A 17,534-nucleotide genomic window follows, 5' to 3' on the forward strand; every position below is an offset into this window, starting at 1 on the left:
GGAATGGTTTCTTCACAGTAAGAGCTGTGAAAATGTGGAATAGATTCCCTCAAGAGTTGGTTCCGGCCAGCTCAGTGGATTGCTTTAAAAAAGGCCTGGATTCTTTCCTAGATACACATAATATAACTGGATACTAACATGTATAGGTAAAATTCATCCACGGAATATCCGATTGCCTCTCGGGAGATCAGGAAGGAATTTTTTCCCTTGCAGGAGCAAATTGGACCATGCTTTGCTGTTTTTTTGCCTTCCTCTGGATCAACTGTGGGTGCAGGATTATAACTTTTTTTTTGGTTGAACTGGATGGACTTTTGTCTTTTTTCAGCCAGACTATGTAACTATGTAAGTGTAGGAGTCTTTTCTGCCAGAAAGAGCTCATCAAAAACGCAAAACAGAAGGGTTTTTATTTCTTGCCTATAAACTTTGAGCTTAAAATATGCCTCCAATTGTCCTAATGTGCATGGACACATAGGTTAACATTGAGCTGCTTCTACAGAAAAAACACAAAACTCCTTTAGAAACAGCGATTTTGAAGCCAGTGTGCATGGAGCCTTAACCATTATGTGAGTAATTGTGCTGGATAAGGGGAATTTAAGAGACTTAAAGTAAACATTTTGCTTTGCCTATATAGAAGGCAGGCCTTTCAACCAGCAAATACATCCCTTTTTTTACTCCCCCACCACAAGAAGGGAAGCACTGTGTAAACTCCAAGTCACTCTCCAGCTAAGAATCCTCCTTACCCTACCCCACCCTCATGTGACAACAATGAAGTAATAAAGGACTGAGTGGGGAGGACCTGTACCAGCTTCTCCTAGTGCCACAGACCAAAGTTTTGCTCACTTTTAGGGTAGGAAAACAGCAGGTATCCATCATCTCTTAAAATGTTACTAAACCCAAAATGCATTTTAGTAAATATAAACTGCTAAATATCCTCATCAGCAGTTAGAGCAGTCTTGTGACTTCTATCAGTGTCCAGCAGAACATTGGTAATAGCTTGCAGGAGTTTTCATTCTCCCGATTGTCCTATGAGGCTGCATAACCCCTGACCCTCTGTCTGGATAGCATTTATTGGCCCTGTGCTGATCACATGTACTCTCCCAATAAACTCTCTAGCAATACACAACAATCTGCCCGTGCGCAGCTTGCCCCCAATGCTCTGCTCCATTAGCAGAAGAATTGGGGACAGTAGAAGAAGGGGAGGATCAGAGAAGACAGGATCAAACATCGTTTTTACACAATGCAGAGGACTGACCCCTTGGGTTCCACAGTGCGTATAACAAGCATGCTTATTTTACTGTTGTGGGTTTAGTAACACTTTAACCATTCTCCTGGTTTTTACTATCCAAGTGGAGGCAGGTAGACGCGCACCTCTTGCACTTCCTCCCAAAATCCTAGTGACAACTGCATAAGGCTGCTGCTATTTCCCTCTATCATTTGGATAACACATTCCATAAGAGAACAGAGATGAGGGCATTGCCAGGAAAGCCACTGGCTTTTGTTCACTTGTACAGAGGATGTCCGATGCTGAACCTGTGCCACAGGAGAGGTCAAATGTAAGGGACAGGACAGAGGGGAGGGTCAGACACCTGAGAAGTACTGAAAGAGAAAGCAGGACAATGGCGAAACACCACAAAAGAATGTAAAACACTATGGGCATGCCGCAAAAGTGTGCCAGATTTACAGCAGAAAAGGATCATATACTGCAGACATGCCTCAGAAGGGGGTCAGACACCATGGACTCACCACAGAGGGTCAGACACCACAGACATGCTGTAAGAGAGGAGAGAGCGATAGTCTTACGGACATGCTACATGAAGCCCCTTTACAGATCAATCCTTGTGCATTTGTACTCCCTATAGCTACTCTAAAAAGGTTTGCCGCTCACATTTCATATTCTTCACACCCATTTACATGTCAAAGGTCCATATTTTCTGTAAACATTTCTGTCTCCATGTATTTAATTTCCTCTCAATAATGAACTTCGCAGCAAAGGAAGCATTTGCCAGGCAATAAAATTGGAAGTATAAACCTTGAAGCTCATTGACAACAACTTTAGTTTTATTAATGGAAACAAAAATTACAGGACAAAAATGTCAATATCCATCAATCTATTTTGAAAGAGCAATTAACAGAATGCTTGAACCATATCATCTGAAGCTAAGGATCTGAGCTTAAAATCATCACCAAATGCCACAAAAGTTTGCAGCACTTTGAATAAAATTTGGTCTATCCCCTAATAAGCTGCTTATCACCTGTCCCAGCTCTCTCAGCACTGCTGCTATTCAGCTCCAGCAGTGGTAACTGTGCAGCATGACATCGCATGCTGCTGCTCCCCCTAGGAGTGAGGGACAATCAAGAAGTAATCTGGCCAGGACAATCCTGTAGGAAGGCAAGCAGTACTGCATGGGTGGCAACACTGTCGAGACTTACAGACTGCATGATGACAATATGGAGCTTACCATGAATGCTGAGGCCCTCCTCCCTGTATATGGTATATAGGCGGAAAGCTTCTTCCAGTTCCATTTGGGAGGAAATAGTACATGGATCACCTGGAGCAAAAAAGACAAAAAGTAATTAAGTTAAAATGAAACACTGCACATTTCTGGAAAATTGGACTTTGTGATAGCAATACAAATAATTACGTAGTCTTATTTTATTTTGAATGCAAGTTTTTAAAAATGTACTTCCACTTTTGCAGCCAAACTGGGATAACACCTACCGTATTTTTCGCCGTATAAGACGCACTTTTTCTTCCCCAAAACTGGGGGGGAAATGTCAGTGCGTCTTATAAGGCGAATATGGTGCGGCCGGTCCAGTATTTCCACCGCTGCCGTGTCAGAATACCGGGCCGGCCGCTCAGCTCTGCAGCGGGACCTTACCTGTTCCTCTATCCAGCGGCATGCTGTCTTCCCGGCTTCTGTAGTGTGGGCACTGGGCAATGCAGCCGGGTGCCAAGTGCGCATGTGCGAGAAGCGGTGCGCTTTGTGAATGGTAAGGCGGTACCTGGGACACATGACAGATCCCAGAAGCCGCCGGACCAATCACAAAGCGCAAGTGCTTCTCGCTCATGCGCACTGGGCACCCGGCTGCCATGCCGAGCGCCATTACAGAAGCCGGGAAGACAGCACGCCGCTGGATAGAGGAACAGGTAAGATCAAAGAACAACTCTGCGGAAGTAAGAGCGGGTACCTGTCAAATTCAGGTACCCGCTCCCCACTTCCCCAAAGGTCAGCAGTCATCTGTGCTGTCCGCAGTCTCTGGTCATCCCTGTGCTGTCCGCAGTCTCTGGTCATCCCTGTGCTGTCCGCAGTCTCTGGTCATCCCTGTGCTGTGTCTGCAGTCCATTAGTTCAGATTTTTTTTTTCCTGTTTTCTGCCTCTAAAACCTAGGTGCGTCTTATGGTCAGGTGCGTCTTATACGGCGAAAAATACGGTACTTTGTATTTGTTACATGATCTTATTCACATAGCATTGAAAAAAAAAAACCACACATTTATTGCTGATTATATTTAACTTTTTCTTTTCTGAACTCTTTTTTCCTTTACACGGGCCATGAAATCAAAGTTTACCAAGATTAACCCTTTCTGTATGGTGTTGGCAGATCATATCAGTTGTAAACTAGATTTGAACATGATCTGTCCTAACAACAGGTTAACAATCTAGAAGCTGGGCTGCTGCATTCTATGATAATGAGGAGAAACTTAGGCCCCATGTACACGGGACACTTCTGAAAGATGGAAACTGACTGCTGGAAAACGTAGGTAAAAAAAAGTCTGTTTAGCCGCGTTTGCATAACGTGTTTATGTGCGTTTGCAAGTGTTTTTTAAAGATAAACACAGGAGAACCTCCCAAATGCCCAGAATGCACTGAAAAGTGGTAAATTATTAACTATTTCAGACTGTTTCAGAGAAATACAGAGAGTAGAAGCAGAGGGAGCAGTATGTGTTGACATTAGCTTAATCGTGAGCTGCTCATTAACATTTCTTTTATTTCCAAGGGTGGGAAAGGTGTCTGGTTAAGTCATTGAGGTCACCTGGCAGGGGGTCTTCATTTGAGGTGTGAATGGTCATTAACATATCTTTTGTTTCCAAGGGTGGGAGAGGTCTGAGGTGTGAATTGATTATTACAATGTATGACAAGCTTAGTAGGAACATCCTGTGTTCAGGGTTTTGTCCATTTGAGTATCTTGAAAATGCTTTGCATGCATTTTTCATGATGAAAAAAAGGCTCTGGACAGCATTGGGAACTGGAAGAGTTAAAAAAAAATTTCAAACGCTTATAAACACGATTTGCTGTTTACAAGCATTTTGCGTTTGCAACGCTGATAAAATGGACAGCTGAACGCAAGTTTGCTGCGTTCAAAAAAAAGACTGTAAACTCATATGCCTGTAAATAAATGGAAACGAAAATGTGTACATGGACACATAGGAAAACATTAGGGTGAGTTCAGGGGCTGCTGAAAAAAATGCTGATCAGCTCCTAAAGGTGAGTTTATCAGCTGCAGTGTACATGAGCCCTTAGTGTGTCCATTTTTGTCCAAAGGAACAGATGGAGTTTCCTTGCATTTCATATTGTTCAAGTAGCCTTGCCCAAGGCCAAATACCTTGAAAAGCAAGAAATATAATTTTAATGATTTTTAGGTATGCTGTGTGAACTGTTTCTCAAAACTGACTGCAAAAATAGAAATACACTTACAAAGTACTTTAAAAATTACTACTACAGTAAGCAATGTCAGGCGTTCCAATATATAATTATGCAATCTGTACATGTAGATTCACATAAAAATACAAAAAATTGCACAGTAACATTTTAAATGTTTTACTTTATTCGAACCTGTCAGACAAGGTCCTTGTCGGCTTTGTAATTGCCCTGTCACTCCTAGTTATGTTCAGAAGGAATGTAGACTAAGTAGTAAGGCATTATTATAAAATTACGAGCTGATGAATAATCAGAAAATGAAATAATTATTTGCATTTCACAGTTCCCCAGTAAACTGCATGCTGCCAACACTATAGTCCACATCAGTGGTTTCCTTCTCACAATTACAGATCCCCATTGGATTGTCCAATATGTCATTATACTCACTTCTCTAGACTGTCCCCTTATCATTTCTGGTCCTGACAGATACCAGTATAGCCTCATGCACATGGACAGTGAGAGGTTGAATATGTGCTGGGCATAATATACCAGGCATTTTTCAGCAGCCGGCGAGCTGCGGGTACAGTTTACAGCCTGCAAAACAAGTGAATGGCTGTACGCGGCCATACTCTTGTAATTGTTGATTTTTTTGGTGCCTCAGTGCTTACCGTGTTACATGCATACAATGTACTTCCCTAACACAAGGTTTCCACATTCAGGAAATACATAGATGCTTCTGTACATAGTCACTTGTATGGCAGACAGTATGCAGCACCTGCGGCTCCCCAGCATAGGAAAATGCCCAGAATTTGACACCCGACATACCATCTATGTGTAGGAGGCCTATGACTTACCTACAAAAGAAGTCAGTAGCTTGCTTTTACTTCATATGTAGACAGACAGGAACAGAGCAGCAAGATTTTATCATATATATTTATATAAAAATAGCAAATCACAAATTACAAATTAGCAACAACTATGATATTTTTGCTGCTGTGTTTGCGCAGTAAACACATGGAATCGAGGTGCAATTAATAACAATTGTTTTTCTTTTTTAAAAGATAATTTTTAGTAGTACTAATTGAACTGTACAAAAAAAAAAAAAAAAAAAAAAAAAGAATGGGTATATTACACATCCGTATTCTTGTTTCTCTGAGATAATGCTAGAGGAGGAAGCAGACAAAAAGAGAAAAAGAGAATAATAGGGGCAGGAATCTATAACTTGAGTGATGTTACTTTTTCTGAAAGAGAAATTAAAGTTTTGGACCTTGGTTTGAAATATATACCTAGGACGAATTTAAATAAATTCGATGTTTTTATTGATTTGCAAAAATTTGTGAGAAAACTTAATATTAAAAAATATTTTGAATTGAATAAATCTCAAGGAAACAATCCTACTTCATCTTCTCATGGTTTTCAAAATAGTGGTTTAAAAAATGCTTCTACATTTAACCCTAAGATTTCTGGTAATGCTTTTCTGGAGGTATTTAAAAATATGGTAGAAAATGAGATTAAGAGTATTAATGTTAAAAATTCGTACTGTATTCCACCAGATATAAAATTGGGTATTGAGGATCTTGAAAAGAGAAAGAATATAGTAATTAGAAGTGCTGATAAAGGGGGAAGTATTGTTGTTTTAAATAAGAATGACTATGAAAAAGAAATGAAGAGATTATTACAATCTGAAGATACATATAAAATTTTGCAAAAAAATCCCACTAAGAAACTTAAATTACTACTTAAGTGTATTATTAACAAAGGAAAAGAGTTGGGGGTATTAACTGAAAAAGAAGCAAAATATTTATTGATTAAACATCCGAAAATACCTACTATATACTATTTACCAAAAATACACAAAAATAAGGAGAACCCACCGGGGAGACCCATTGTGAGTGGGATAAATTCTTTATTTGCAAGAGTTGGTGAATATGTTGATACTTTTCTGAAAAACATTGTTATGACAAATAGGGCTTTTCTGAGAGATGGTGGACATCTTATTAACATCCTTAAAGAATTACATAATGTTGATAATTGTATGTTGGTTACTATAGATGTAGAATCTTTATATACTAACATCGATCAAAATGATGGAATTAATGCGGTAAAATGGGCCCTTAAACATAAATCACTCCTGAAAAGATCGCAGAGGAAATTTGTTGTTGAATTACTTGAATTTGCGATGAATAACAATTTCTTTTGGTACAACAACACTTTTTTTCAGCAATGTAAGGGTGTTGCCATGGGAGCTAAGTATGCTCCTAGTGTGGCAAATCTGGTAATGGATAAATGGGAGGAAGAAAGTATTTTCAATAAATGGCCAGAGATGGCGCTATACAAGAGGTATATTGATGACATTATAATAGTATGGGATGGATCCAGAGAAAAGCTTGATTCCTTTATGGAATATATTAATATGAACCGCTATGGATTGAGATTCACTGTTATGAGTGATTTTGAGCAAATTAATTTTTTGGATCTGGTCCTATATAAAGATAATGGCCAAATTTGTACCAAAACTTACTTCAAGGAAGTGGACAAAAACAGCTATATACCTATTTCTAGTGGACATCATCCAAATTGGTTATATAGCACTCCAAAAAGTCAGTTTACCAGTTTAAAAAGAAATTGTAGCGCTAACAAAGATTTTTTCGATCAATCTGAGGTGTTAATTGAAAGATTTATAGAGAAAGGGTATGATAAGACCTTTTTGATTAACCACTTGCCGACCGCGCATAGCCGAATGACGGCTTCACCGCGGCCGGCCAGTTCTGAGTGGACGTCATATGACGTCCTCCCAGAACGCGCTCTCCTGCGCGCCCCAGGGGGCGCGCACCCGGCGATCTCTGTGATCGCTGTGTCCTACGGACACAGCTGATCACGAGATGTGGTGAAAGGCCGATCCCACCGGCCTTTTACCACGTGATCAGCGGTGTCCAATGACACGCTGATCACAGGAAAATGCAAGTGCCGGTTCTCGGCTGCACTTTCCTCACGCTGTCAGATCGTGAGGAAAGTACTGCCGAGAACCGGCAGTTGTCAGAGCGGGGATCGGCACCGATCATCAGGGCACTGATGATCAGTGCCCTGATGATCGGTGCCCAGCAGTGACCCCCGCAAGTTCCGATCAGCTGTGCGCCCACTAGCCCCGCCCACCCATTCCCAGCAGTGCCCCCACCTGTGCCCAGCAGTGCCCCCACCTGTGCCACTCTGCAGTGCCACCTACCTGTGCCCAGCAGTGCCACATACATGTGCCCAGCAGTGCCACCCACCTGTGCCCACCCACCTGTGCCCACCAGTGCCACCCACCTGTGCCCACCAGTGCCACCCACCTGTGCCCACCCACCAGTGCCACCCACCAGTGCTGCCAGTCAGTGCCACCAGTCAGTGCCCAGGGGTTGTGCCAGTCAGTGCCGCCAGTCAGTGCCCAGAAGTGATGCCAGTCAGTGCCGTCTATCAGTACCCATCATCAGTGTCACCTATCAGTGCCGCCTATCAGTGCTGCATATCAGTGCCGCCTATCCGTGACCCCTAATTAGTGCTGTCTATCAGTGCCGCCTATCCGTGCCACCTCATTAGTACTGCCTATCAGTGCCCTTTAGTGCTGCCTATCAGTGCCCATCAGTGCCGCCTATCAGTGCCCATCAGTGCCGCCTATCAGTGCCCATCAGTGCCGCCTCATCAACGCAAATCAGTGAAGGAGAAAAAATACCTGTTTGAAAAATTTTATAAAAGAAACAAATAAACTTTTTTTTTTTTTTAAATTTTTTGACATTTTTTAATTTATAGCGCAAAAAGTAAAGCGCCCAGTGGCGATTAAATACCACCAAAAGAAAGCTCTATTTGTGAGAAAAAAATGATCAAAATTTCATATGGGTACAATGTTGCATGACCGCGCAATTGTCAATCAAAGTGCGGCAGCGCTGAAAGCTGAAAATTGGCCTGGTAAGGAAGGGGGTATAAGTGCCTGGTAGGCAAGTGGTTAAAGAGAGAAATTCGATTAGTATTAAAGATAGGGAGACGTTTCTTGGAAATAGAAAGGCTCATTTGGGATTTGAAAATAATGTACCCTTTATTACTAACTATAATATGCAATACAAAAATATTGAACGAATTTTTAAAAAATATTGGCCCATTTTGTTAAAAGATGATATACTAAATAAATTCTTATCTAAAACTCCTAAATTCATTTATAAGAAAAATAAGTCTCTTAGGATGAAACTGGCTCGCAATGTCATCGAACCCCCAAAAAAGTTCGATCTGTTTCTAAATTTAAGTGGTTTTTTTCCTTGTAGGAAGTGTAAAGTTTGTAGGACTGTAAAAGTTGGTAATAATAAAAAAAGAAAGTCATTCTGCTCTTCATTTTCCAAAAAAGAATATGATATTAAATCCCTGATTACATGCAATTCTACACATGTGATTTATGTTTTAGAATGTCCATGTCATTTGAGATATATTGGGAGAACTGGGAGATGTTTAAAAACAAGAATAGGCGAACATATAAGAAACATAGTAAAAGGATTTGATAAACATAGTGTATCTAAACATTTCAAATTTGTACATAATTGTGATCCGAGCTTACTTACCTTTTATGGGATCGAGATGGTAAAACCCCATTGGAGGGGCTCGGATTTGGTTAATGAGATTTCCAAAAAAGAGACGTTTTGGATTTATGAACTAAATTCCTTGCAACCATTTGGGTTAAATGTCGATATAGATTTGAATTGTTTTCTCACAAATTTTTAATTTTTATGTTATTTTAAGTATATTTTTATATAGGCAACTGTTTAAAGATGATATATGGGAGATTGTATGTTTTTTGTACAATTTTTGCATTATTTTTGTATTATTACTAGAGTTCCCCTTTATTTGTGTTTAAGACTGTGTTTCAAAAAGGGAACTTAAAGGGCCAGTAACACTTTAGAGGGTGCTGGCCCGTTAATGTATTTATTTATTTAATTTATTTATCATTAGTGTTTTATTTAAATTTCTTTTTTTATTCTATTTTTGTTCTCTTGTTTTAAAGTTTTTTTGCTTGTGATGGCAAATATATTGGATACATTGTATATCCTTTGTGGACTCCTGTCATCTGTGGGGCGGCTTGCTTTTGCTTGATTCCCCATTGATGTCAGCTGTTCGTTTCCTGTGAGTGAATATTTAAGGAGGTTGAGACGTCTCACATCTATCCGCTCCGTGAGGACGTCGATGACGAAACACGTAGGGCGGAGCTTGATTGATGTGACGTCATTACGTTTTTGGCTGCCAGCTACTGCGCATGTGCTGAGTAGCCAGGCTCGTTTATGTGATTGCTGTTATGCTGTTGATGCTGGTGTCGGCTGGGACACCTCTTGAGTAAGTGCAATGAGTACCTAATAAAGGAATTGGTTTTTATAATATTGCACCATGAAGTCTTTCTGTTTCTCTCGAGTGCTTGGCATTTCCCCCCATGGATACGTTTGAAGGTGGTCCTTTATCTATTGGAGAAGTGGATTTTCGATTAACTATAAAGTTTTTCATCCTGTTATTTCGATCGATGAGGATCGGTGTGTTGCAGAGTTTCCGTTTCTGAAGATATATTTATGGATGATCTGCCATTATATTATCAAGGTTTTTTGGTGAAATTTTTTCATATTTAGACACTTTTTTTGCACAAAAGTTTTTTGCACTTAAAAGTTTTTTTATATTTTTTTGTGGTATTGGCATATATATATTTTTTTCTGGACTTATGATTTGATGATTTCTTTATATACATTTATATATTTATACACATTTACTAGCGCAAATTATTTATTTATTGGTACACTTTATATATGGTGATTTTTTGCAGCTGGTACACTATTAGTAAGTTATATAATTTTGACCATAGGCGCTATTATTAATTTTTCTTATACACGCTTTGTAGACAAAACTGGAACAAGAAAAATAGAGAAAGCTTAGGGGAAAAAAAAAACCTATGCCAACAAGCTTTATAGTCCATTGTATTGAAAAACGTATTATCCATACATATGTTACAACAATCAATCCTGCTTGATGTAGATCTATACAAAGAATAACAAACAAGTCAAACTGAATCAGCTGTCTATCCTTATCCCCCACAATAACACGCGAGAGAGCAAAACAATACAGAAAAGTTTTATGTGCATGATGGGTGCTCGACTTGCGGCCCTCCAGCTGGCACAGAACTACAAGTCACATCTTGCCTCTGCCTTTGGGATTCATGCTTGTAACTGTTAACCTTGCAATGCTTCATGGGACTTGCAGTTCTGCAACAGCTGGAGGGTCACAGGTTGAGCACTCAAGAACAATGGCGTAGTTCTTGATCACACAAACATGACCTTACATTATCAAATATTTTCAGGCAACCCCTAGCCTCATAAATCAGCTTATATAAAAGATAGGGCCTAGTTACCATCATCTGGCAACTAGAGATTTTGAGAGGATAAAGGTGATTTCCACCACAGATCAATACATTTCTTTGCATAAAAGTATAGTAAACAGAGAAGTGTAGAATATGAAGGCATATCAGGATCTTCTAAATGTCACAGTACACATCTTAAGGGATTACAAACATTAGTGATGTCCATTTTGTTAATGTGAATATTGCTTGCATGTCATCTGGCACATCAAATCAATTTCTCATTTTTGATATCAGGTTCAGTAATGCAGGAAATCCTGTTTCAACTTTTTTTTTAAAGTACTAAGAGATCCAGTCCCCTACACCCCATCAAACAGTTCCCATGCCCTCAGTTAAGAAACACTGGTCTATTATGTTGTTAGTGACAGCAATGGACATCCAAGTAGCACAAAGAAAAATAATTAATGATAGGATATGAGCTTTTTGGGTTGGGTATTTTGGTCCACAAATGCCCACAGACTAGTCTTTAGCCAGGTAAATAAATTCTAATGTTTGGTAATATTATGGTGCACTATAGACTATTTCTTGAAATTATTTCAAACATGAGGCCCCAAAGTACTGAAATTGCCACTTGGGACCAACCTGAAAAAATAATGCATGAAAGTGTTCCAGTCAATTGACATCCAGGCAACGCATGCTCTGCAATCTTCACTGCTCTTATGGAGAATTTAGTCACCCTGTCAGGTGGGTTTTTCTCAGCCATCATTTAAGGTGAGAGTAAGCTTTCACACTCTACATATCCTTTTTAGGAAATATGTGTTGACAGGAGCTCAATCAGCTGCCTGGACAGTAAAATGTATCTGGAATGTTGGCATAGTTAATGTGTTTTACTTTCCTGTACTTCTCATCTGCTTTTCACACACTGATAGCATGTGAAAGTTTGATATAAAACAATGGTGTGAAAAGATTTGAGAAAAAAAAAAATAGCTAGATTACTCCAGAAGTCTGAAGACAAATATTACACTGAAATGCAATATGTACTAGATTACTTGGATTTTTATAAAGGAGAAATGTAAGAAAAACCTATTTTGAAATTATTTAATTTATAAATAATAATACACTTTGTGTATTATTCTCTGGAAAATGAAACAATGCATGTGATAGACTAAAATGGGTACCTTCTTTTTTTTCCCCTCACTTTCCTTTTTTTAAACATTGCCCTTGGTAACTTACTTTTCCTAAAATTAGTACAATTAGCTTTAAGGCAAATCAACCAGATTGAGGGCTTTTGTTTGCTTCGTACAGGTTTTAGCACTAAGGTTTTGTATACAGGTCTATAGGAATGCAAAACCTGCATGAAGTAGGTCAAATGTACAGTAGGTCAGAATGAAGTCAGCTGCAGGTCAAATGCACCTGTCAATTCTAAATCAGCTAAGAGCACCTCAAACTGATACCATCAACTCAAGCCCCAAAGTGCATCAACACAAAGCCTTACATTTTTATAGGTTTAAAGCAAACAGTCATAATGAATATTTTTCATTGGATGCCAACAGCCACAGCAATCTGCATATTGCTCTCTCTTCATTCCTATTCAGTTTAGTATAAAATAAGTGACCTTTTAACACTTCCAAAAATATATTTGAACTCCAATGGCCAATTGCACATGGAGAGAGCCACCGACTTTGGGCCCTCTATCTAGGAATATTTTTCCATTCAGTCTGGGCTAACATTTTTGTGATACCAACTTCCTCATCTCCACAACCCTACCAAGGCTTTAGGATCCATGTGAGTTGATGTCTAAGTGGTTTCCTGAGGCATACACAATGACTCTATTACAGAAAAATGCAGAAGAGGTTTTCTAGGGTTATAAAGGAAATTGTGGGATCTTCTGCTCTAAGGCAAGGCTTTTTACTGGAAGGAACAAGTCTTAAAGTGGAACTAAAGCTGCCTATACTAACCACCTCCCCTCCAGCGATGCAATGTTTGGGAGTTTCCTTGCCACTATTGACATCTTTACTTCATCATCTTCAGGGTATGGCATCTTCGACAATTTTGGAAGGCTGGCCAGGGATGACAAAATTCATTTATACACACGACCGTTTGTTCATTCTGGCAAAAAGGCATGCCAACAGCCTTTTTAAAGAGGTCTGTGAGCAGGAAGGTAAGAAGGTTTTATTGCAGAAAAATTGTATACGTCTCTCCTGCAATGAACAGCCTTCCAACTCTGAAGTGGAACTTTACATAAGAAAAAAAAATTGGCAAACTCACAGGTCAGTGTACAAATTTCAGGCCTGCAGAGATGAATAAATTCCCATGCATGTGTGGGAGTGACATCATGTCAGCTGGGCCAATGAAAATGGCTGAAGATCGGTAATTGGAAGCTGATCCAGCCAAAGATGACAATGGCTGGTGGGGAGCCCACAGCACTGGATAGAAGGTATAGTTCCCCTTTAGGATAACATTATGCTGTAAGGTACATGTAAACTATAAAGTGCATGTAAACTATAACTAAATGACATTCCATTTGCTAAGGTATGGTATTTCAAAACCAAAGTACTATTTGTACCTTTTTTCCATACTTATTTTGTATATCAGAACTGCTGATCTTCTGTAGTCTACATGTATGCACTCCAGTAACTGCTGCATGTCCCGATAGTGAAAACATTAACAAATGCCTATGCATTGTGCAATGGCATGGGAAACAGGAATCACCCTACAACAGAAGGTAATCAAAACAACATTAATTTACGCTACCCACACCTCTATGTGCCGTGAGGTGCAGAAAAATGGTAGCAGGTGCTCTGGATGAGTCAAAATCTGAAATATCTGGCTGTAGCAGGAGGCAGTTTGTTCACTGAAGGGCTGGGGAGCATACAATAAGTACCTGCAGGCAACAGTGAAGCATGGTGGAGGTTCCTAACAAGCTTGAGGTGTCCTCAATGCTGAAAAATACAGGTAGATACTACTTATCCATCATGCCATACCATCAGGGAGGCATGTGATTGGCCCCACATTTATTCTGCAGCAGGACTTACATAGTTAGTCTGGATGAAAAAAAAAAAAGACAAAAGTCTATCCAGTACAACCATAAAAAAAAATTAAAAAAAAAGTTATAATCCTATACCCATAGTTGATCCAGAGGAAGGCAAAAAAACCCCCAGCAAATCATGATCCAATTTGCTCCTGCAGGGAAAAAAATTCCTTCCCGATCCCCCGAGAGGCAATCGGATATTCCCTGGATCAACTTTACCTATAAATGTTAGTATCCAGTTATATTCTGTGTATCTAAGAAAGAATCCAGGCCTTTTTTAAAGCAATCCACTGAGCTGGCCAGAACCAACTCTTGAGGAAGTCTAATCCACATTTTCACAGCTCTCACTGTGAAGAAACCTTTACGTGTTTGGAGATTAAATTTCTTTTTCTCCAGAGGTAAAGAGTACAAACCGACCCCAAACATACAGCCAATGTCATGAACTATCTTCAGCACAAGGACTTTAAAATTAGCTTCAATTATAGAGGTATTTATAGGGGACTTAGATGCAGAGTGGGCCATCTAATACCAATCATCCAAATCTAATATTTCACCCATATCTTTTTCCCATTTATGCATATAAAACAGTTTGGTATTCAGAGGTCAGGATAGAATATATTTCAGATATGAAGCCTTTTACTTATACTTATTACACAGGTATTCTATAGATGTCATAGTCCCAAGATCTGGGGTACTCTTTAAAGTATTAAAGAAAGGAGATATTTGGATATATAACGAAAACTTTCAGCCTCTGGCATCTTCCTTCAATATTTGCTTTGACAGCAGTCCCCTAGTCGCATAGATCTGCAATACGTATTAATCCTTTATTAGACCACCATTCAAAGGCTTGGTGGGGTAAGGCCCAGAGTGAAGTTCGTATTCCCCCAAAAGGGGTGCCAAGGGATTGCGTGGAGATTTAAAATTGTGTGCCCTTGTTAGTCTATCCCACACTCCGAGGGAGAATGACAGGAACGGGCATACGATAGTAGGCCTAGCTTGTCATATCCCTTTATGCGCTAGGTTATGTGACCTGGCCCTCTCCCTACCTGTGCTTCTCTCCTCCCATTCATAAGAATGAATGGATTTTTACTTGCTTCAGAAAAAAGCATTCATCTTTAAAGCTGGTTTCACACAGATCCTAGGAATAACACGTACAATTCATTATTATTATTATTATTATACAGTATTTATAAAGCGCCAATAGTTCGCTCAGCGCTGTACATTACAGAGGGGAACAGAACATGTGACAGAACAATACCAATACAATGCAAAACATGAGGGGATCGAGGGCCCTGCTCTTTCGAGCTTACAATCTAGGAGGGAGGGGATGGTGGCACAGGAGGAGATAGCTGTGGGGGATGGAGTGGTAGGAAGAGTGGAGGAGGTCGGCAAGTTAGCAGGGGGCGGGGTAGGCTTCCCTGAAGAGATGGGTTTTCAGGGTGCGCCTAAAGGAGAGGAGAGTAGGTGATAATCTGATGGGTTGGGGCAGGGAGTTCCAGAGGATGGGTGACACCCTGGAGAAGTCCTGGAGGCGGGCATGGGAGGAGGAGACCAGGGAACTAGAGAGAAGGAGGTCTTGTGAGGAGCGGAGTGTGCGTGCTGGGCGGTACTTGGATATTAGGTCAGTGATGTAGTTCGGGGCAGTATGGTGGACAGCTTTGTACGTCAGCGTTAGGATTTTGAATTTGATCCGTTGCGCAATCGGAAGCCAGTGGAGGGATTGGCAGAGGGGGGTGGCGGAAACGGAGCGGTTGGAAAGGTGAATGAGTCTGGCAGCCGTATTCAGGATGGACTGAAGCGGGGATAGCCAGCGGTGAGGCAGGCCAGTGAGGAGGGAGTTGCAGTAGTCGAGTCCTGATATGATGAGGGAGTGGATGAGCGGTTTAGTGGTTTCTGGGGTTAGGAACGTGCGGATTTTGGCGATGTTGTGGAGGTGGAGTCTGCATGAGTTTGTTAAAGAGTGGACTTGGGGCTGGAAGGATAGGTTGGAGTCCAAAATGACACCAAGTATTCTGGCCTGCGGGGCGGGTTTGATGGAGGCGTTGTTGGACATGATGGAGAAGTCAATGGGGGGTGGTGTCCGGGCTGGAGGGAAGACAAGAAACTCGGTTTTGGAGAGGTTCAGTTTAAGGAAGTGGAGCGACATCCAGTCAATTCATAAGCATTTTTACTGAGATTTTACCATGGTTTTCACGCATTTTTACTGCGTTTGTGTGAAGAGTTCCACAGGAATACATGATCACAAGTTTTTCCTCTGCTTTTTTTTTTTTTTTTTTTTTTTTTTAAGCACAAAAGGTGAAGAAAAATGGATCAGTGTGAAACCAGCCTAAGGCCTCCTGTTCACACGGGTGGCTGGGGGTGTTAAAAACAGGCAGTTCTCTGTTTGAGTAATTGGAATGTTTTCTGCCTTTGCAATTTTTTTTTGCCTTACTCTACACTTATGTTTACTCTCAGTGTTTTGTGTGATGCATGTTATGTAGCCATGTTAACAAAAATCCAATACAAATCATTAAAAAAAAAAAAAAACCCACAGGCATTTAACCCATGGTTTTACTGCCCCCTAACCGCCCACCTAAATTTTATCATTACAGATGGATGGCACTGTACACATGGCAATTTTAATGCTGCTTGCAAAGTTTGACAGGTGGCGCCGCTTCTCAAATGCATCCATTAGAACAGTGGGAGTGCGGTGCGACAGTAAGCCATACATTTGTCTTACTGTTGTGTCACTGTATTTCAATACAAAATCCCCTTTGGGATTAGAAAAAAAAAATGTAAAAAAGTAATTCAGAAGGCAACAGAATCACTTCCTGAACGCCTGGCAGCTGCTGCTCTGCCACCCTCTGAAAAGTGCAGATCGCTTTTTAGAGGTCTGTAGGCACAGCCACCTGTGTGAGAGAGTCCTAAAGTACAGCACTTTGCTTTAAAAAAAAAACAAAAAAAAAAACCGTGGACAACACTTGGCTTGCTTCAAGACCCTGAAGCAAAGTGCTGTGCTTTTTTTTTTTTTTTTTTTGGCTGCAGTATGGTCATGGTGAAGCCATACTGCTGCTTTATAAATAGGGCCATTATTCTTAGTTTTGCCTGTACTCTCTCCAAGGCTTAATCCAAAAATTGCCCTTTGCAGTCTGTGGTGCTCTTCAGTTTGAACCCAGCATTGTTTTTGAGTCTGCCTTTGTCTCCATGATTTTGTAATCTCTGCTGTTTATTTGTGTTATTGGTACTATTTTTTGCATTAAACAAAGTTCAGAGTGCACCAATGTACAGTAACCAGATATCATCTTTACTAGCTCAGTGCACTCTGAGTAGTGAAATCCTAATGGGTGATGCAGTACATTGCATTTTGCAAATCATTCTTTGACTTGTGAAACAATGGCCTGTGTAAATGTTTGCGCTGCTGGAAATCTTTCATTTTCCCTTTCATTTTGTTGCAGTGAAACAGATGTTTAAATGTGCAAGAACATCAGTGTTGGCTGTGGCTGTAAGTTACAGAAGGAAAATTACATAATTACGT

At 40.3% G+C, this 17,534-nt stretch overlaps 1 protein-coding gene across 1 annotated transcript in view; it reads right to left on the minus strand.

Annotated features, from left to right (window-relative positions):
• PRKCZ (protein kinase C zeta) overlaps positions 1-17,534 on the minus strand; it is a 358,451-nt gene that overhangs the window by 280,553 nt on the left and 60,364 nt on the right. Inside the window, exon 3 of the mRNA XM_089684356.1 lies at positions 2,460-2,549. Coding sequence (XP_089540482.1) covers positions 2,460-2,549 — 90 coding nt within the window. The remainder of the gene's footprint in view (positions 1-2,459; positions 2,550-17,534) is intronic.

Source organism: Staurois parvus, unplaced genomic scaffold (assembly GCF_062004578.1).
Source record: "Staurois parvus isolate SC_StPar_1 unplaced genomic scaffold, SC_StPar_1.0 ptg000346l, whole genome shotgun sequence".
Lineage (NCBI taxonomy): Eukaryota > Metazoa > Chordata > Amphibia > Anura > Ranidae > Staurois > Staurois parvus.